This window comes from Octopus sinensis, linkage group LG21, assembly GCF_006345805.1.
Source record: "Octopus sinensis linkage group LG21, ASM634580v1, whole genome shotgun sequence".
NCBI lineage: Eukaryota > Metazoa > Mollusca > Cephalopoda > Octopoda > Octopodidae > Octopus > Octopus sinensis.
The window spans coordinates 19344849-19367282 of record NC_043017.1 but is presented as its reverse complement, the minus strand read 5'-3'; the positions used below and the strand labels follow the sequence as shown (position 1 = coordinate 19367282).

At 34.9% G+C, this 22434-nt stretch overlaps 1 protein-coding gene across 1 annotated transcript in view; it reads right to left on the bottom strand.

The window, feature by feature from the left end:
* Positions 1 to 22434, bottom strand: part of LOC115222804 (octopamine receptor beta-2R-like) — a 61051-nt gene that overhangs the window by 2801 nt on the left and 35816 nt on the right. The window contains exons 3-5 of the mRNA XM_036511978.1: positions 16012 to 16236; positions 14830 to 14969; positions 12527 to 12705 (exon numbers count right to left, since the gene is read on the bottom strand). Of these exons, the coding sequence (XP_036367871.1) occupies positions 12527 to 12705; positions 14830 to 14969; positions 16012 to 16236 (544 nt within the window). The remainder of the gene's footprint in view (positions 1 to 12526; positions 12706 to 14829; positions 14970 to 16011; positions 16237 to 22434) is intronic.

Here is a 22434-nt window from a genome sequence, read left to right as displayed (position 1 = left end):
TATAAGAAGTCACATTTAGTTTATGTGTGTAGGTATATATATATATATATTGACAGACAACAATGTCTTTATTCTCAGGGACACCAAAAATAGCTACAAAACAGGATATTAAAAATCAATCACAGCATCAGATCAATAACCAATTATGAAATATCTAGTAACAGACAGAAGAATTATTTGACAAGGAAAACAAAGACGAATCTCTTGTATGAAATATAAGCCATTGTAACCAAATAAAATCTAGGAACTCAGCATTAAACAAAGTAGATATTACATCAACCTTCCCATATAATGGAATGGTGAATATAAACCAGGTTCCAAAACCAACACATCAGTAGAAAGGAATGGGATACTAGCTATGAACTCAAAAACAATATCAACATTGTAATCAAACTATTCTGATGCCAACCTATACGAGACAGCTTTTGGTTCCAAGAAACAGACTTCCTATTTTAGTGATTAAAATTGAAACTTTCCATCAAACTATCATGTTAATCTATGTTCCAAACATCAGATTAATAAAATTATTTCATTAAATTCTTCATTATTTTCAAAAATTTATTGAAACAAAAGGGTTAAATAGGAGTTATTGATTTGATCCATCTCTACCTTTTACAGAATTGCAAACATTTGAGCCAGACCTCAGTTTCCTTGTCAACCAACTTGCCAGTTTAATCCTTTTCATGCCAACCGACATGAAACTGCCTCTAGTTTTAAAATGAGCTAAATTAAAACTTTATCTGCAAGATCCTTTATGTGAATTCGTATGTTGAAACAAATCTTGTTGTATTTGGAGAGAGTCGTTATGCTAAAATAATTAACACACACAAGGGAGTGGAATGGAAACCTAGACACAACTAAATAAAAACTTTTCATCAAAATTTCATGGTAATTCATGTTGCAAACACCAGATTAATTAATGATAACAAATATACTAAATTCTTTATTTTCGAAATTCAAGTAAGAAAAGGGCCAAAGAAGCAAATTAGAAAAATGCTATAGTCATTATGAATACTGAATTCTACAGAGACATCACATTTTCCCTACTTTAAAGGGTTTTTTTTTTTCCTTCGCAAATGTAAATAAACCCAATCTGTTTCTTAAACGAGGGACATATTCATACAGCACAGAATCTTTTCACCCCAAATGGAGGTGAGCGATTGGTTAAAATTGCCAAAATGCTCAATTTTAAAGTGGAAATATGTTATAACATATAGAATTTTCTCAATAAAGCCAAGAAAAAATGATGTTTTATAAACACATTCTACCAGTATACGAAGTTTAAAAGTGTTTAGTTAACTAGAAATTGTGTTGACATCTGCTGTTCAAAATGAAAAGATCCAATGTGGATAAACCAGAAAATGTTTAAGAAGGAATGTTGCTACTTAATGAACATTGAACGTTAACCCAGAAATGTAAATTTACAAGAGAAGAACAATATGTAACACCTTTAAAGAATCAACTACAACAAGTATAAACATACCATAAATTTCAGAACAACTGTTAAAGACTGAATTTCTGAGACATACAGACACAACAACTTTACAGGCTTCAGTAAAACCTACTGGGAGCACTAAGTTTTAGAAGAGATGACTTGGATGTGTTAAACCACCTTTTGAAAATAAGGTAACAAAAATGCAGAATAGAAAATTGAGTCTAGCACAGTGGTTCTCTATCATATTTTGTGTATGGACTCCTTTGAGTTCTATCTTAACTCGGGATATGGGACTCTAATTCATGTCTAAAATCTATTATATTTTTATGATTGAATATTGTTAGGAATTGTATTTAAAAAAATGTTTGAATATTTTGTGTATTGTAGAAATGTGACTAGTTTATTGCACATAAATCTTGACAACAAAATCTTCTATGGAACTCCAAGGACCATATAGATCCTAGTTGAGGATCACTAGTTAAGCAGATGGTCAAGGGGTTGTCAAACTGGTGGACAAGGGGTCACCGTCAAACAGCTGTTGAAAGGGTCTTAGTGAAAGAGCGGACATATTCAAGCTAGCAAGAGGGGCCATAGTCAAGCTAATAAGCAAAAAATCATAGTCAAGTAATCAGTTAAAATAATGTACCATAAAAATCCATGTAATTTATGCACTTTTTGCGCAAAAACAAAAATAAATTTTAGTGGGTGCGTAAACTACATAAGTAATTCTGTTTCCAGAATTTTTTTTAGAAATTTTCTTTGTTGAAAAATGATGTAAAAATTTGTATGGGAAATTGACTCATTTAATGTCAGAATAGGTTTTTACAGAAAAAGATAATGAAGTTGACTTTTATTTATGCTGGACAGTATAAAACTTAGATTTTCTGTATAAATTTACAAAAACCATTAAATGGTCAACTACTTTTTGAAGTTTGACATTCATGCTGGCAATCATGGTCTGGGCCATATTTTACATTGCTTGGGGTTTCTACCTATCGCTATGGAACCCAGCAATTACCTTAAATATATCAGTTTTTCTCCGCTTAAGGAGTCTAGCTTGCGTTTACCTCCAGGAAGTAATTGCTCGCTTCCTCCGCATTCGGACAATGAAATTCATCACTGCCAACGACAATATCATAATTCATCCTTGCACATAGCGTTCCTACAGAAACCTTCATTTACCTCATACAATATTTAATGTCATTTCACATTTATGTTGAATTATGCAGCAATCTTATGTTCTCTTCAGAGAACACTTATAATGTATGTGTTACCAGTTCTTTTGGTATAGTAGATTTTTGCTATTTTTGTTTGTCTTCTCACAGATGTGAGGAGTTACTTCTTAAATTTCGCACCTCTCTTGTTCAATAAACACTGAGTTAAATTTGCAAAACTGTTTCTTTTCTCCTTTCAATTTTTAATGTTTATTTAAGCGGGTTATCAAACTATCAGTATAGTCTCCCAGCTAAGATGGTAATGACAAATTTTAAGTTTGCTTGAAATTTTATAAGTGAAATTGATTAAAATTTCTATACTCTGTATCAAAGGTTCCGACAAGAATAGGCAGAAAAGCAGTGCTTGAGACAAGGCACTTTCGACCAATCAAACTTCTGTTTACATAATCAGTTTGATCAATCACCTTCCTCTGTCGGTTGAGTAAAGTGTCATCCAATCTGATGTTTATTGGTAATTAAACTTATTTTGCAACACCTGTGCATATTTATCAGCTTTGTTTCTGCTGATGAGAATTATCAATAACTTTTCCTGTGATCATGATTTGAGAGTATGAGAGTATTGGTCATAATTTCTTGTAGGCAAGAAATGTCAAATCAAGTCTATTATAAACAACACATACACTTCGTAATTTAATAGCTCTCACTGTGATACCAGTAAAACAGACATTATTTTTATTTATTAAAAATTTTAAAAAATCTAGTCATAAATAAGTGAAATTATGCTAAATACAACAAAATTGAAACCCTTTTATCCCTGGCTAGATCAGCAATTCTGGAAACTTTTGGGTGCAAATTTTACACGAGTAGCAGCTTTTTTCTTATCAATTTTTATCCTGAAAATCACCCCCATAAATTACACAGGTGCACAAATTACATGGGTTTTTATGGTAGTCAAAAATACAACTAAATTGAAAACCTTCTATCCCTGGCTAGATCAGTAATTCTGGAAACTTGTGGGTGCAAATTTTACACGAGTAGAAGCTTTTTTGTTATCAATTTTTATCCTGAAAATCACCCCCATAACTTACACAGGTGCACAAATTATATGGGTTTTTATGGTAGTCAAAAGTACAACTAAATTGAAAACCTTCTACCCTGGCTAGATCAGTAATTCTGGAAACTTTTGGGTGCAAATTTTACACGAGTAGAAGCTTTTTTTGTTATCAATTTTTATCCTGAAAATCACCCCCATAAATTACACAGGTGCACAAATTACATGGGTTTTTATGGTAGTCAAAAATACAACTAAATTGAAAACCTATCCCTGGCTAGATCGGCAATTCTGGAAACTTTTGCATGCAAATTTTACACGAGTAGAAGCTTTTTTGTTATCAATATTTATCCTGAAAATCACCCCCATAAATTACACAGGTGCACAAATTACATGGGTTTTTATGTTAATCAAAAATTCAACTAAATTGAAAACCTTCTATCCCTGGCTAGATCGGCAATTCTGGAAACTTTGGGGTGCAAATTTTACACAAGTAGAAGCTTTTTCTTTATCAATTTTTATCCTGAAAATCACCCCCATAAATTACACAGGTGCACAAATTACATGGGTTTTTATGGTAGTCAAAAATACAACTAACTTGAAAACCTTCTCTTCCTGGCTAGATCGGTAGTTCTAGAAACTTTTGGGTGCAAATTTTACATGAGTAGAAGCTTTTTTCTATCAATTTTTATCCTGAAAATCACCCCCATAAATTACACAGGTGCACAAATTACATGGATTTCTATGGTAGTCAAAAATACAAATTAATTGAAAACCTTCTGTCCCTGGCTAGATTGGTAGTTCTAGAAACTTTTGGGTGCAAATTTTACACGAGTAGAAGCTTCTTCTATCAATTTTTATCCTGAAAATCACCCCCATAAATTACACAGGTGCACAAATTACATGGATTTCTATGGTAGTCAAAAATACAACTAAATTGAAAACCTATCCCTGGCTAGATCGGCAATTCTGGAAACTTTTGGGTGCAAATTTTACACGAGTAGAGGCTTTTTTGTTATCAATTTTTATCCTGAAAATCACACCCATAAATTACACAGGTGCACAAATTACATGGGTTTTTATGTTAGTCAAAAATACAACTAAATTGAAAACCTTCTATCCCTGGCTAGATCGGCAATTCTGGAAACTTTTGGGTGCAAATTTTACACGAGTAGAAGCTTTTTTCTTATCAATTTTTATCCCGAAAATCACCCCCATAAATTACACAGGTGCACAAATTACATGGGTTTTTATGTTAGTCAAAAATACAACTAAATTGAAAACCTTCTATCCCTGGCTAGATCGGCAATTCTGGAAACTTTTGGGTGCAAATTTTACACGAGTAGAAGCTTTTTTCTTATCAATTTTTATCCTGAAAATCACCCCCATAAATTACACAGGTGCACAAATTACATGGATTTCTATGGTAGTCAAAAATACAAATTAATTGAAAACCTTCTATCCCTGGCTAGATTGGCAATTCTGGAAACTTTTGGGTGCAAATTTTACACGAGTAGAGGCTTTTTTGTTATCAATTTTTATCCTGAAAATCACCCCCATAAATTACACAGGTGCACAAATTACATGGGTTTTTATGGTAGTCAAACATACAACTAAATTGAAAACCTATCCCTGGCTAGATCGGCAATTCTGGAAAATTTTGGGTGCAAATTTTACACGAGTAGAAGCTTTTTTGTTATCAATTTTTACCCTGAAAATCACCCCCATAAATTACACAGGTGCACAAATGACATGGGTTTTATGGTAGTCAAAAATACAACTAAATTGAAAACCTATCCCTGGCTAGATCGGCAATTCTGGAAACTTTTGGGTGCAAATTTTACACGAGTAGAAGCTTTTTTGTTACCAAATTTTATCCTGAGAATCACCTCCTTAAATTACACAGGTGCACAAATTACATGGGTTTTTATGTTAATCAAAAATACAACTAAATTGAAAACCTTCTATCCCTGGCTAGATCGGCAATTCTGGAAACTTTTGGTGCAAATTTTAACACGACTAGAAGCTTTTTTTTTATCAATTTTTATCCTGAGAATCACCCCCATAAATTACACAGGTGCACAATTACATGGATTTCTATGGTAGTCAAAAATACAACTAAATTGAAAACCTTCTATCCCTGGCTAGATCGGCAATTCTGGAAACTTTTGGGTGCAAATTTTACACGAGTAGAAGCTTTTTTCTTATCAATTTTTATCCTGAGAATCACCCCCATAAATTACACAGGTGCACAAATTACATGGATTTCTATGGTAGTCAAAAATACAAATTAATTGAAAACCTTCTGTCCCTGGCTAGATCGGTAGTTCTAGAAACTTTTGGGTGCAAATTTTACACGAGTAGAAGCTTTTTTCTATCAATTTTTATCCTGAAAATCACCCCCATAAATTACACAGGTGCACAAATTAATGGATTTCTATGGTAGTCAAAAATACAAATTAATTGAAAACCTTCTATCCCTGGCTAGATTGGCAATTCTGGAAACTTTTGGATGCAAATTTTACACGAGTAGAGGCTTTTTTGTTATCAATTTTTATCCTGAAAATCACCCCCATAAATACACAGGTGCACAAATTACATGGGTTTTTATGATAATCAAAAACACAACTAAATTGAAAACCTTCTATCCCTGGCTAGATCTGCAATTCTGGAAACTTTTGGGTGCAAATTTTACAATAGAAGCTTTTTTGTTATCAATTTTTATCCTGAAAATCACCCCCAACTTCACAGGTGCACAAATTACATGTTTTTATGGTAGTCAAAACACAACTAAATTGAAAACCTATCCCTGGCTAGATCGGCAATTCTGGAAACTTTTGGGTGCAAATTTTACACGAGTAGAAGCTTTTTTGTTATCAATTTTTACCCTGAAAATCACCCCCATAAATTACACAGGTGCACAAATTACATGGTTTTTATGGTAGTCAAAAATACAACTAAATTGAAAACCTATCCCTGGCTAGATCAGCAATTCTGGAAAGTTTTGGGTGCAAATTTTACACGAGTAGAAGCTTTTTTGGTATCAATTTTTACCCTGAAAATCACCCCCATAAATTACACAGGTGCACAAATTACATGGATTTCTATGGTAGTCAAAAATACAAATTAATTGAAAACCTTCTGTCCCTGGCTTGATTCTAGTTCTAGAAACTTTTGGGTGCAAATTTTACACGAGTAGAAGCTTTTTTCTATCAATTTTTATCCTGAAAATCACCCCCATAAATTACACAGGTGCACAAATTACATGGATTTCTATGGTAGTCAAAAATACAAATTAATTGAAAACCTTCTATCCCTGGCTAGATTGGCAATTCTGGAAACTTTTGGATGCAAATTTTACACGAGTAGAGGCTTTTTTGTTATCAATTTTTATCCTGAAAATCACCCCCATAAATTACACAGGTGCACAAATTACATGGGTTTTTATGATAATCAAAAACACAACTAAATTGAAAACCTTCTATCCCTGGCTAGATCTGCAATTCTGGAAACTTTTGGGTGCAAATTTTACACGAGTAGAAGCTTTTTTCTTATCAATTTTTATCCTGAAAATCACCCCCATAAACTTCACAGGTGCACAAATTACATGGGTTTTTATGGTAGTCAAACACAACTAAATTGAAAACCTATCCCTGGCTAGATCGGCAATTCTGGAAAATTTTGGGTGCAAATTTTACACGAGTAGAAGCTTTTTTGTTATCAATTTTTACCCTGAAAATCACCCCCATAAATTACACAGGTGCACAAATTACATGGGTTTTATGGTAGTCAAAAATACAACTAAATTGAAAACCTATCCCTGGCTAGATCAGCAATTCTGGAAAGTTTTGGGTGCAAATTTTACACGAGTAGAAGCTTTTTTGGTATCAATTTTTACCCTGAAAATCACCCCCATAAATTACACAGGTGCACAAATTACATGGATTTCTATGGTAGTCAAAAATACAAATTAATTGAAAACCTTCTGTCCCTGGCTTGATTCTAAGTTCTGGAAACTTTTGGGTGCAAATTTTACACGAGTAGAAGCTTTTTTCTATCAATTTTTATCCTGAAAATCACCCCCATAAATTACACAGGTGCACAAATTACATGGATTTCTATGGTAGTCAAAAATACAAATTAATTGAAAACCTTCTATCCCTGGCTAGATCGGCAATTCTGGAAAATTTTGGGTGCAAATTTTACACGAGTAGAAGCTTTTTTGGTATCAATTTTTACCCTGAAAATCACCCCCATAAATTACACAGGTGCACAAATTACATGGGTTTTATGGTAGTCAAAAATACAACTAAATTGAAAACCTATCCCTGGCTAGATCGGCAATTCTGGAAACTTTTGGGTGCAAATTTTACTCGAGTAGAAGCTTTTTTGTTACCAATTTTTATCCTGAGAATCACCCCCATAAATTACACAGGTGCACAAATTACATGGGTTTTATGGTAGTCAAAAATACAACTAAATTGAAAACCTATCCCTGGCTAGATCGGCAATTCTGGAAACTTTTGGGTGCAAATTTTACACGAGTAGAAGCTTTTTTGTTACCAAATTTTATCCTGAAATCACCCCCATAAATTACACAGGTGCACAAATTACATGGGTTTTATGGTAGTCAAAAATACAACTAAATTGAAAACCTTCTATCCCTGGCTAGATCGGCAATTCTGGAAACTTTTGGGTGCAAATTTTACACGAGTAGAAGCTTTTTTTTATCAATTTTTATCCTGAAAATCACCCCCATAAATTACACAGGTGCACAAATTACATGGATTTTATGGTAGTCAAAAATACAAATTAATTGAAAACCTTCTGTCCCTGGCTAGATCGGTATTCTGGAAACTTTTGGGTGCAAATTTACACGAGTAGAAGCTTTTTCTATCAATTTTTATCCTGAAAATCACCCCCATAAATTACACAGGTGCACAAATTACATGGGTTTTTATGGTAGTCAAAAATACAACTAAATTGAAAACCTATCCCTGGCTAGATCGGCAATTCTGGAAACTTTTGGTGCAAATTTTACACGAGTAGAAGCTTTTTTGTTATCAATTTTTATCCTGAAATCACACCCATAAATTACACAGGTGCACAAATTACATGGTTTTTATGGTAGTCAAAAATACAACTAAATTGAAAACCTTCTATCCCTGGCTAGATCGGCAATTCTGGAAACTTTTGGGTGCAAATTTTACACGAGTAGAAGCTTTTTTTTATCAATTTTTATCCTGAAAATCACCCCCATAAATTACACAGGTGCACAATTACATGGGTTTTATGGTAGTCAAAAATACAATTAATTGAAAACCTTCTATCCCTGGCTAGATCGGCAATTCTGGAAACTTTTGGGTGCAAATTTTACACGAGTAGAAGCTTTTTTCTATCAATTTTTATCCTGAAAATCACCCCCATAAATTACACAGGTGCACAAATTACATGGATTTCTATGGTAGTCAAAAATACAAATTATTGAAAACCTTCTATCCCTGGCTAGATTGGCAATTCTGGAAACTTTTGGGTGCAAATTTTACACGAGTAGAGGCTTTTTTTTTATCAATTTTTATCCTGAAAATCACCCCCATAAATTACACAGGTGCACAAATTACATGGGTTTTTATGGTAGTCAAAACACAACTAAATTGAAAACCTATCCCTGGCTAGATCGGCAATTCTGGAAACTTTTGGGTGCAAATTTTACACGAGTAGAAGCTTTTTTTGTATCAATTTTTACCCTGAAAATCACCCCCATAAATTACACAGGTGCACAAATTACATGGGTTTTATGGTAGTCAAAAATACAACTAAATTGAAAACCTATCCCTGGCTAGATCGGCAATTCTGGAAACTTTTGGGTGCAAATTTTACACGAGTAGAAGCTTTTTTGTTACCAAATTTTATCCTGAGAATCACCTCCATAAATTACACAGGTGCACAAATTACATGGGTTTTTATGGTAGTCAAAAATACAACTAAATTGAGAACCTTCTATCCCTGGCTAGATCAGCAATTCTGGAAACTTTTGGGTGCAAATTTTACACGAGTAGAAGCTTTTTTTTTATCAATTTTTACCCTGAAAATCACCCCCATAAATTACACAGGTGCGCAAATTACATGAATTTCTATGGTAGTCAAAAATACAAATTAATTGAAAACCTTCTGTCCCTGGCTTGATTGGTAGTTCTGGAAACTTTTGGGTGCAAATTTTACACGAGTAGAAGCTTTTTTCTATCAATTTTTATCCTGAAAATCACCCCCATAAATTACACAGGTGCACAAATTACAAGGATTTCTATGGTAGTCAAAAATACAAATTAATTGAAAACCTTCTATCCCTGGCTAGATCGGCAATTCTGGAAACTTTTGGGTGCAAATTTTACTCGAGTAGAAGCTTTTTTGTTACCAATTTTTATCCTGAGAATCACCCCCATAAATTACACAGGTGCACAAATTACATGGGTTTTTATGGTAGTCAAAAGTACAACTAAATTGAGAACCTTCTATCCCTGGCTAGATCAGCAATTCTGGAAACTTTTGGGTGCAAATTTTACACGAGTAGAAGCTTTTTTGTTATCAATTTTTATCCTGAAAATGACCCCCATAAATTACACAGGTGCACAAATTACATGGATTTCTATGGTAGTCAAAAATACAAATTAATTGAAAACCTTCTGTCCCTGGCTAGATCGGTAGTTCTAGAAACTTTTGGGTGCAAATTTTACACGAGTAGAAGCTTTTTTCTATCAATTTTTATCCTGAAATTCACCCCCATAAATTACACAGGTGCACAAATTACATGGATTTCTATGGTAGTCAAAAATACAAATTAATTGAAAACCTTCTATCCCTGGCTAGATTGGCAATTCTGGAAACTTTTGGGTGCAAATTTTACACGAGTAGAGGCTTTTTTTTTATCAATTTTTATCCTGAAAATCACCCCTATAAATTACACAGGTGCACAAATTACATGGGTTTTTATGTTAATCAAAAATACAACTAAATTGAAAACCTTCTATCCCTGGCTAGATGGCAATTCTGGAAACTTTTGGGTGCAAATTTTACACGAGTAGAAGCTTTTTTTTTATCAATTTTTATCCTGAAAATCACCCCCATAAACTTCACAGGTGCACAAATTACATGGATTTCTATGGTAGTCAAAAATACAAATTAATTGAAAACCTTCTGTCCCTGGCTAGATTGGTAGTTCTGGAAACTTTTGGGTGCAAATTTTACACGAGTAGAAGCTTTTTTCTATCAATTTTTATCCTGAAAATCACCCCCATAAATTACACAAGCGCACAAATTACGTGGGTTTTTATGGTAGTCAAAAATACAACTAAATTGAGAACCTTCTATCCCTGGCTAGATCAGCAATTCTGGAAACTTTTGGGTGCAAATTTTACACGAGAAGCTTTTTTCTTATCAATTTTTATCCTGAAAATCACCCCCATAAATTACACAGGTGCACAAATTACATGGGTTTTTATGGTAGTCAAAAATACAACTGAATTGAAAACCTTCTATCCCTGGCTAGATCTGCAATTCTGGAAACTTTTGGGTGCAAATTTTACACGAGTAGAAGCTTTTTTCTATCAATTTTTATCCTGAAAATCACCCCCATAAATTACACAGGTGCACAAATTACATGGATTTCTATGGTAGTAGTCAAAAATACAAAAATTGAAAACCTTCTGTCCCTGGCTAGATTGGTAGTTCTGGAAACTTTTGGGTGCAAATTTTACACAGAGAGAAGCTTTTTTCTATCAATTTTTATCCTGAAAATCACCCCCATAAATTACACAGGTGCACAAATTACATGGATTTCTATGGTAGTCAAAAAAACAAATTAATTGAAAACCTTCTATCCCTGGCTAGATCGGCAATTCTGGAAACTTTTGTGTGCAAATTTTACACGAGTAGAGGCTTTTTTTTTATCAATTTTTATCCTGAAAATCACCCCCATAAATTACACAGGTGCACAAATTACATGGGTTTTTATGTTAATCAAAAATACAACTAAATTGAAAACCTTCTACCCCTGGCTAGATCGGCAATTCTGGAAACTTTTGGGTGCAAATTTTACACGAGTAGAAGCTTTTTTTTTATCAATTTTTATCCTGAGAATCACCCCCATAAATTACAGAGGTGCACAAATTACATGGGTTTTTATGGTAGTCAAAAATACAACTAAATTGAAAACCTTCTATCCCTGGCTAGATCGGCAATTCTGGAAACTTTTGGGTGCAAATTTTACATGAGTAGAAGCTTTTTTCTTATCAATTTTTATCCTGAAAATTGCCCCCATAAATTACACAGGTGCACACATTACATGGGTTTTTATGGTAGTCAAAAATACAACTAAATTGAAAACCTATCCCTGGCTAGATCGACAATTCTGGAAACTTTTGGGTGCAAATTTTACATGAGTAGAAGCTTTTTTTTTTATCAATTTTTATCCTGAAAATCACCCCCGTAAATTACACAGGTGCACAAATTACATGGGTTTTTATGGTAGTCAAAAATTTGGGTCTATATTAGAAATTTTTATTATTATTAACTTCTTGAAGAACTTACCTGATATAGTGGTTAATATTTCCTTTTAAAGCAATACTTGCATAAATGATAATCTTTATTATTATTATTATTATTAATTTCTTGAAGAACTTACCTGATATTGTGGTTAATATTTCCATTTAAAGCAATACTTGCATAAATGATAATTTTTATTATTATTATTATTATTAATTTCTTGAAGAACTTACCTGATATTGTGGTTAATATTTCCATTTAAAGCAATACTTGCATAAATGATAATCTTTATTATAATTATTATTAATTTCTTGAAGAACTTACCTGATATAATGGTTAATGTTTCCTTTTAAAGCAATACTGGCATAAAAATAAATGACTGTAGGGGTCCAAAAGATGGCAAAGCAACCAAGAAGCGATGTAACCATATAAGTTGACTTTCTCTCTTGGCTAGTTATTGCTGACCGAGTCACAGAACATTCCTGAATAGCAATCACTTTGGCCTATCAAAATAAATAAAATATAAGATTTACAACCACATGGTTTCATGTTCAGTTTCACTGCATGGTACCTTGGGCATTGGTTATTGGTCATAATGAACCAATCACTGTCCACTCAAAGAAGCATCTGTACAATCTGGGCGGAACAAGCATCACAAGGTATTTTTGTTTGAATTCACAGGTTTGTCGGATTTTTCTCATTGATATTTACATCAATCAATAAACATCAATGTGTGTGTGTAATATCATGTAGGTAATTTCCTTATAATGTGTATTTCAAAGCTATAGCTGATCATATATAATAATATGTATAATATGGGAAACTCAGCAACTAACAGCTTTTATTAATGCACAGAAACAACTGTGTGATTTGTGATAAAATCTTCTTGTATTATATATATATATATATATAGATAGATAGATAGATATAAACACACAACACAGATGTGTAAAGGCAGATATACACAAGTAGGGTTGAGTATATTTACAAGCATTTGCCCGGCGTGCTAACGTTTCTGCTATCTTGCCGCCTTCACCATTTTTGTGGCTTATCAACATCACATGCCTGAATCAGACTGGGGACAAACTGAATCGCCAGCCTACAACTACAAAGCCTCATCACTGGTGTGCCATGATGAGGCTTACATAAAATGAAACTCAACCATGAATAGCTATTTTAGTTGTTAAGGGCAAGAATTAAAACTAAAAATTAGTGGACAGCCAGTTTTTACAATTGAATCATAAAGATTTTAGGTAATGAGAGAAGGTTATGTAAAACTTATGCTTGCACGTGGAAATTACATCAGAGAAATGATTTCAAAGGGAGACCTCATTGTGAAAGATTATAATGAGTAATTCACAGCAACAGGAAATAGACAGAGTGATCTACTTCCTATATATATATATATATATATATGCACTATAAGATTGTGTATAAATGTACTGTCACCCCTCAGACCAACTCCACCAGGGTTTACATTGGTGGTACTTCCAAGCACTTTCACTAATCACCATCATCATTTAACATCTGTTTTCCATGCTGGCATGGATTGAGTGTTTTCTCGAATAGTTCCAGGAAACACTCTACCTCCCTCACCACCCGTATACAAGGAGTTGCTGAAAAATTCCGACTACAAGATTATCACAAAAGGCCTGATTGGAGGTCTAAACTTCCTAATTTTTTTTTTCAGGGCTTAGAAAAACTGAAGGAGTGTCACAATAAGTGTGTCAATATAATGAGTAAAAACAAAATTAACCGATCCTCCTATATTTTCTTTTACCAAAACGAGGATCTTTCTTCAGTACCCCCTCGTATAGGCGCAGGAGTGGCTGTGTGGTAAGTAGTTTGCTAACCAACCACATGGTTCCGGGTTTAGTCCCACTGCATGGCATCTTGGGCAAGTGTCTTCTGCTATAGCCCCGGGCCGACCAATGCCTTGTGAGTGGATTTGGTAGATGGAAACTGAAAGAAGCCTGTCGTATATATGTATATATATATATATATATGTGTGTGTGTGTGTTTGTTCCCCTAGCATTGCTTGACAACCGATCCTGGTGTGTTTACGTCCCCGTCACTTAGCAGTTCGGCAAAAGAGACCGATAGAATAAGTACTGGGCTTACAAAGAATAAGTCCCGGGGTCGATTTGCTCGACTAAAGGCGGTGCTCCAGCATGGTTGCAGTCAAATGACTGAAACAAGTAAAAGAGTATATATGAAGGGATGCTGAAAAGTTTCTGGCTTTAAGGGTATTGCAAAAGGCCTGGCTCGAGGTTCAGCCTTCCGAGCTCTTTTACAGGGCTTAGAAAAACTGAAGGACCGCTGCAATAAGTGTGTGAATCTGAGATGGGAATACGTTGAATAAAATTGTAATTAACCGATTCTCCTGTATTTTCTTTTTACCAAAGCCAGAAACTTTTCAGCACCTCCTTGTACACCACCTCAAGGCTGGAGGCTGACCCTATAAACTGTCCTGATATACTGTGTGTGATGAAATTCCATATATAAGCCTGGGAAAATGGACATTAAAATAATGATGATACCATTGTGATTCCTCTTCAGATAACAAACACCAAGATTTATTGCAACAACATTGATTTGACATATAATATCATCGCTGACATATTTACCTGTTTCCGGGCAATTCGTATCAGAGGAATGTATAAGCACGTCATTATGGTCACTGGCAAGAATAGTTGAATGATAAACAGTATATTGGTATGTGCAAACCGGAATATGTTCTCATACCGACATGCTCCTACGTATTCTCCTGAAAAATAAAACGAATTATATTTTCATGTTAATTTGAATTAATCCATTCTGTGAACTAATCATCTTCAAAAATTTATTTGCCAAAATACATGCATATACATATAATATAATTTAATAAATAAAACATATGCTTACATACATACATATATGTACATACCCACATCTACATGTATATATACATGCAGATATATATATATATATATATGAGTACAGGACACCACAAATAAATGTAGAACACAACGATAAATAAAAACATAAAATCAAACAAGGAAACAGACTTTTTTTTACAATGAAAAAACAGAGTACAAGACAAACAATACAAGGAATATTCCCCTTCATCAGCTGCCCCAGGTTCGACTCAATGCACATATATATATATAGAGATGTGGGTATGTACATATATGTATGTATGTATGCATATGTTTTATTTATTAAATTGTTATTATATGACTGAACGCCTCGCGTCGTTTCTTATTCTATATATATATATATATAGAAGATGAAAGCAAATTGAACTGGGTTGGATTTAAACACAAAACATACAGCTACGTAACAAACATCAGTACATGGAACCTTATTTTATTTGAAAAATGAACACATTTTTTTCCAATGTTGTCCTGGATGTACTAAAAGGATTGGATGGTCACAAATGGAATGTCCTTTATCATAGTTCTCCTCAGACAAGCTGACCTGGGGCTTAAAACCACTGACAACAACACTATCACTATTATTGTCATAATCATCATCACTATCATCATTATCACCACCACTATCAACTATTATGAGCTAATGACAGAGCTTCAGCACAGTCTCTTTGATCTGCTAAAACAGCAGCTAAATTTTCCTCAAATCACACCCTACTATCCAAAATAAGGAAAAGATGCATTAGACAGTAGGGTCCAAGATCCCCCTCACATGGCTGGAATGTCTTAAATCATAGCTCTGCCTGATTTGGGTTGACCTGGGGCTAAACAACAACCAGCACCATTCCCACCTGGAAAACAGGTTATGAAAGAGAAAGAGCAGAGATGTTTACTTACCTTCTGGTATGTATATTGTATACAAGAGAATTATTGTTGTCTGAGTGGAGAGCCATATGAAAACAATGCAGACCAGGATCCGTTTCTCGTTGACATAGTTGTGGTATTTTAATGGGTGAACAACAGCAATGTATCGGATCACAGTGATACAGACAAGATGGTAAGAGGATCCCAAGTCCAAGGCAAGCACTTCAGTCAATAGAAACTGACAGAGAGACCAGGCTCCTGCAATAGAGGTAATAAGGTTGGCTGAATATCACCTGATGAAATGGAGTGGTTATGCAACAAAGTACATTACATTGTGCAACAAAGTATACATTACATGGTGCTCCTTTGGCATGTGATCTACAACTTTAGGTTTCTTTTAAAATTATTTTGAACATACTTAGCATTGGAAATGTATTCTTCCAAAATTATTATTATTTTAATAATAAAAAAAGAAACATATAATAATTAAAATAAGCAGGTAAATCATCCACCAAAGTAAATTTGCTCACAGAGATCACATGATCGACAAGTTATTCTGAGCAACTTTAACTCTTCTTTGACAAGTTCTTTACACGACATTCCAATCATTGCTGCAAAGAGTTTATTTAATCAATAAATCCAGCTTGCAGAATTTTGTCCTTTAACAGTACTAGTGTCCATATTATGGAATCTAGATTCATCTTCCTCTTTATGGTAGTTGAACTCTCGTAAAATATACAGTAAGTGAAACCTGATCCATTCATGTCTTTCACTACATTTCCTTCAAACTGAAGTTTGTTTATTATTTTAGTTTTCATAACCAGTAAAAATCCTTTTTCACACAATTAAAAATGCTAAGTATCACCTTCAAGACAACCATAATATTCATGCAAAATAATGAAGCCATCACACTCAGCAAAGAAAACTACAGAAATCTGCAACAGTTAAGCTTCTGTAGACTTCAGGAGATGAAGTGGCCTGCCTGTTCCCTCGACTTAAAACCCAAGAGAAAACTTGTGGAGTATTCTAAACAATGATTTTATGAGAATAGATGCCAATTTAGGAGCAAGGATGAATTGTGGCAGGCAGTTGTGGATGTATTACGTGGTATACCATCAGAGGAGATCCAGAAATTAGCATGTTCCAACTTATTTCTAAAACTAAGGCACATATACCCCTTATCAACCAGCTCACCAATTTTTTTTTAACGCTGTTTATTTCAATTTCTTCCATGATTGTGACTGTATGTCTTCATTTCGTGTACATCAAGCAATTAAATTGATATTTTCTTGTTTACATGAGTTTTAATTAGACCTCGCTAATAATTTGAAACGGTGACAATTGGCCATAGTTTCTGTGTTGTTTTACAAAACCTCAGAGATTGGAAGTAGTCAATGAAACCCTCTGGCTCGTCTGTCTGTTTTGGACTATGAAACCCATGCCAGTATGTAAAAGGGGATGTTAGATGTTAGTAGATGATGAGGAGGAGGAGGATATTTTTTAAAATATGAAGAATGATTTTCCTTATACTTATTTTTCACTTTATTGATTTGGTGTTTACAAATTGTTTAAACATCTGATAATTTGTCAACACCAAGTCATTAAAGTAGGAAATAATCAACAGAAAAATCACTCTTCTTCACCTTTTCAAATATACACAACTGTGCCAAGGTTTTTTCTATTTCTATTAAAAACACACACACACAAACGTATGCATGTGTATATATATATGTGCATGTGTAATCATATCTTATAAATGTGTGTGTGTGTGTGTGTAACCCATGCTAGTATGAAAAGCAGACGTTGATATATCCCACTCCTCCAACCTACCCAACCACACACATTTCTCTCTCTCTCCCACCATATCATTATTACTATTCTGATACTCTTCACTTTTATTGGCTGCATGGTCAGTCATCTCCTACTCTCCCCTGCCTGCCTACCTCCAACTGGTATGTATAACAAGCCACCCCAAACCTCCAGTCCACCACTCACTGCATCGACCCTTCAACCCAGCCTGATCTCTACAGTTGTCATCTACTCTTCCCAACCTTCCCTACACTTGTTCATCATTTATTATATTCACCCCTCAACCCCTTCTAAACATCTCTCATTCTCCCATATACTCCCACAACCTCTACCCATCCACATTCCCTGTTCTCCTGTACCCCTCTCACTCCAAATCTTGAGGGTCCACCTAAACACCTCTTTACCACTATTTAACTCTTTCTAGCTTCATCCTGGTCACTCTCACTCTCTCTTTTATAATGTGTGTAGCTATGTAGCTCCTTTTCAGTAAGAAACCTGTTTTGTTGTGGCCACTTCATCCCATAACATAAAGCCACCTGCCATTCTACTGTAACCCTTTTCAAAAACTAAGGCTCATATACCCCTTATCAACCAGCTCACCAATTATTTTTAAACGCTGTTTATTTCAATTTCTTCCATGATTGTGACTGTATGTCTTCATTTTGTGTACATCAAGCAATTAAATTGATATTTTCTAGTTTACATGAGTTTTAATTAGACCTCGCTAATAATTTGAAATGGTGACAATTGGCCATAGTTTCTGTGTTGTTTTACAAAACCTCAGAGACTGGAAGTAGTCAATGAAACCCTCTGGCTTGTCTGCCTGTTTTGGACTATGAAACCCATGCCAGTATGGAAAAAGAGATGTTAGATGTTAGTAGATGATGATGATGAGGAGGAGGAGGAGGATATTTTTTTAAAAATGAAGAATGATTTTCCTTATAATTATTTTTCACTTTATTGATTTGGTGTTTACAAATTGTTTAAACATCTGATAATTTGTCAACACCAACTCATTAAGTAGGAAATAATCAACAGAAAAATCACTCTTCTTCACCTTTTCAAATATACACAACTGTGCCAAGTTTTTTTCTATTTCTATTAAAAACACACACACACACACACACACACACAAATGTATGCATGTGTATATATATATGTGTGTGTGTAATCATATCTTATAAATGTGTGTGTGTGTGTATGTATATGTGTATATATGTGTATATATGTGTATATATATATATATATATATATATCTCCCACTCCTCCAACCTACCCAACCACACACATTTCTCTCTCTCTCTCTCTCTCCCACCATATCATTATTACTATTCTGATACTCTTCACTTTTGGTCAGTCATCTCCTACTCTCCCCTGCCTACCTACCTCCAACTGGTATGTATAACAGGCCACCCCAAACCCCAGTCCACCACTCACTGCATCGACCCTTCAACCCAGCCTGATCTCTACAGTTGTCATCTACTCTTCCCAACCTTCCCTATACTTGTTCATCATTTATTATATTCACCCCTCAACCCCTTCTAAACATCTCTCATTCTCCCATATACTCCCACAACCTCTACCCATCAACATTCCCTGTTCTCCTGTATCCCCCTCACTCCAAATCTTGAGGGTCCACCTAAACACCTCTTTACCACTATTTAACTCTTTCTAGCTTCATCCTGGTCACTCTCACTCTCTCTTTTATAATGTGTAGCTATGTAGCTCCTTTACAGTAAGAAACCTGTTTTGTTTTGGCCCCTTCATCCCATACCATTCACCTTCAAGACAACCATAATATTCATGCACAATAATGAGCCCTTGCACTCAGCAAAGAAAACTACAGAAGTCTGCAACAATTAAGCTTCTGTAGACCTCGGAAGACGAAGTGGCCTGCCTGTTCCCTCGACTTAAAACCCAATAGAAAACTTGTAACCCCACTCAGTCAAAGGATATTTTAGCTTTCATCGCTGTATAGTGACCTCACAAGTGCTGGTGCCATGAAAAAAAGCACCCCATACACTTTGTAATGTTGTTGGCATTAGGAAGGGCATCCAACTGCAGAATCTATGCCAGATATAGGAGCACAATGCAGACTTTGGACCAGTCAGATCCTGTCAAACTGTCCAGCCTATGCTAGCATGGAACACAAGCATTAAATGTTAATGATGATAATATCTACATTTATATTCATACATGCATGTTAGTGTGTATTTGTGTGTGTGAATAGTTAGGTGAGAAGGAGTCAAAACAGAACAGGGTTATTGCTGTGGAAGAGCTACATGGTGACACAGATTACAGAAGAGAGAGGGAATGGAAGTAACTGGGGCAGGGGTGAAAAGAGGTAAAAAGAAATAGTGGTGATGAGGGATCAGGATGGAGCCCTAGGGTTCAAGGTGAGCAGAAGGGAGTGATGACAGAACAGGGAATGTGTATGGAGCGGGATGGTGATGGTGGGGAGATTGGAGATAGCAGTTGCAAGAGAGTATGGGAGAATGAGAGCTAATTAGAGAATGATGTGGAGGTACATATATATACCTCGCCATGTTGAATCGCTAGCTTCTGCACACATTTTTTTTCTCTCCTTGTTTCTCTCTGTGTTTCTTTTCTGTGTATCTTTCTGTTGAAGAGCGTAGGCTCGAAACGTAAAAGACTTGTTTTATTTATATTCCTGAGCGCCATACTAATACAATTGTTTGTTTGTACTCCACCTGCCTTCGTCTTTTGTTTATTTTCATAAACCTTCCCGTTATATATATATATACCTCCACATCCACATCATTCTCAAGTGTAAATAAGAGAAACAGAGAAAGGCAGAAACAAGGAAAATGCCACTTATATTTGAACACTATACAAATATTCTTTTAAAAAAAAACTTTTCTTTTAATTTTTCTAAATTTAATTATTTAATCGTTACAGTTGAAAAGGTCTCAAATGACTGAAACCGGTACTGAAATGTTCTTTATAAAATTATTTTAGCATTTTCTATCTTGACTTGTTTTTTCATATATATATATATATATATATATGGCTGAGATCACCACAACACTTCATAAAAAAGAATATGAAGGTCAACATTTGAAAAAGTTTCAGGAATGAGTTTTAAGGCATTGCTGTGTGGTAAGAGGCTTGTTTCACAACCAAATGGTTCTGGGTTCAGTCTCAGTGACTGTCTGTTACCTGAGGCTAGTGTTTTCTACTATAGCATCAGACTGACCAAAGCCTCATGAGTGGATTTGGTAGACAGAAACTGAAAGAAGCCCATCATGTGTGTGTGTGTGTGTTTGTCCTCCCCCACCACATTTCTCTCTCTCCCCCTCTCACATCTTTCCCCTGTCTACCGTATCATTCATTATTACTATTCTGATACTCTTCACTTTTATCGGCTGCATGGTCAGTCATCTCCTACTCTCCCCTGCCTACCTCCAACTCATGTTTTGTTCTGGCCCCTTCATCCCATAACATAAATTAGGTGAGGAGGAGTCAAAACAGAACAGGGTTATTGCTGTGGAAGAGCTACATGGTGACACAGATTACAGAAGAGAGAGAATGGAAGTAACTGGGGCAGAAGTGAAAAGAGGTAAAAAAAATAGTGGTGATGATGGGTTCAAGGTGAGCAGAAGGGTGTGGGGACAGAACGGGGGATGTGTATGGAGCAGGATGGTGCTGGTATGCTCATATCTCTGTAACTTAGTGGTTCAGCAAAAGCGGGCTGGTGGAATAAGTCCCAGGCTTTAAAAAAATAAGTACTGGGGTTGATTTATTAGACGAGAAATTTTTCGAGGTGGAGCCCCAGCATGGCCACAGTCTCATGAATGAAACAAGTAAATGATAAAAGATTGCTGGATTAAAAGTTTTTGGTTTTATTTTAAAGATTGAAAACAACCTTTTTTAATTTTAGTTTTCTGAGGGGACATTCTCATTTTTTCCCCTAAATCCTATCGTTTTTGAAAAGAAATGGGCACATTGGATGGCATGGTCCAGTATAGCCTTGAAAAGGCAGGATGGGCACGATTGGAATGACTTTGGTCGCAGGTGAACATAGAATTAGGGTCCGGGCTAAACAATGACAATACATAACAAATTACACATTAGACAATGTGGTCCTGGGTAGACAACCTGAAAACAGAGTCAAAATGATGACAGCTTTGATTACAGGTATGCTCAATAATGACTGACCCAGGGCTAAACAACAACAATAACAACAGCAACAACGATAATGATGGAACATATCAGTATGCATAAATGTGTTGGTTCAGCTGGGAAAGACATGAGCTGTTCTTATATGATAAATAGTTGCAGGAAAATTAACAGCAAACGATGATAAGCTCTTCATCAAAATATCGTTTAACAGATATTTTCAGCCACATAATAGATCATTACTGTTTTAGGGGATGGGTGGAGAGACAGAGAGACAGACAGAGTCAGAGATAGTGGTAGAGAGAGTGAGGGGGGTTGAGGAAAACACTATAATGCTAATAATAAAATGAAAAATAATTTAAGAGAAGCCTAGCAGAAGGTGAAAAAAAGAAAGAAAAAAAAAAGAAAAATAAAGAAAAAAATAAAAAAAAGAAAGAGAAAGCTATAAGTCACTTGAAATGAAAACAATGAACAAATAATAAAGAAATATAGAAAACACCTCCACAA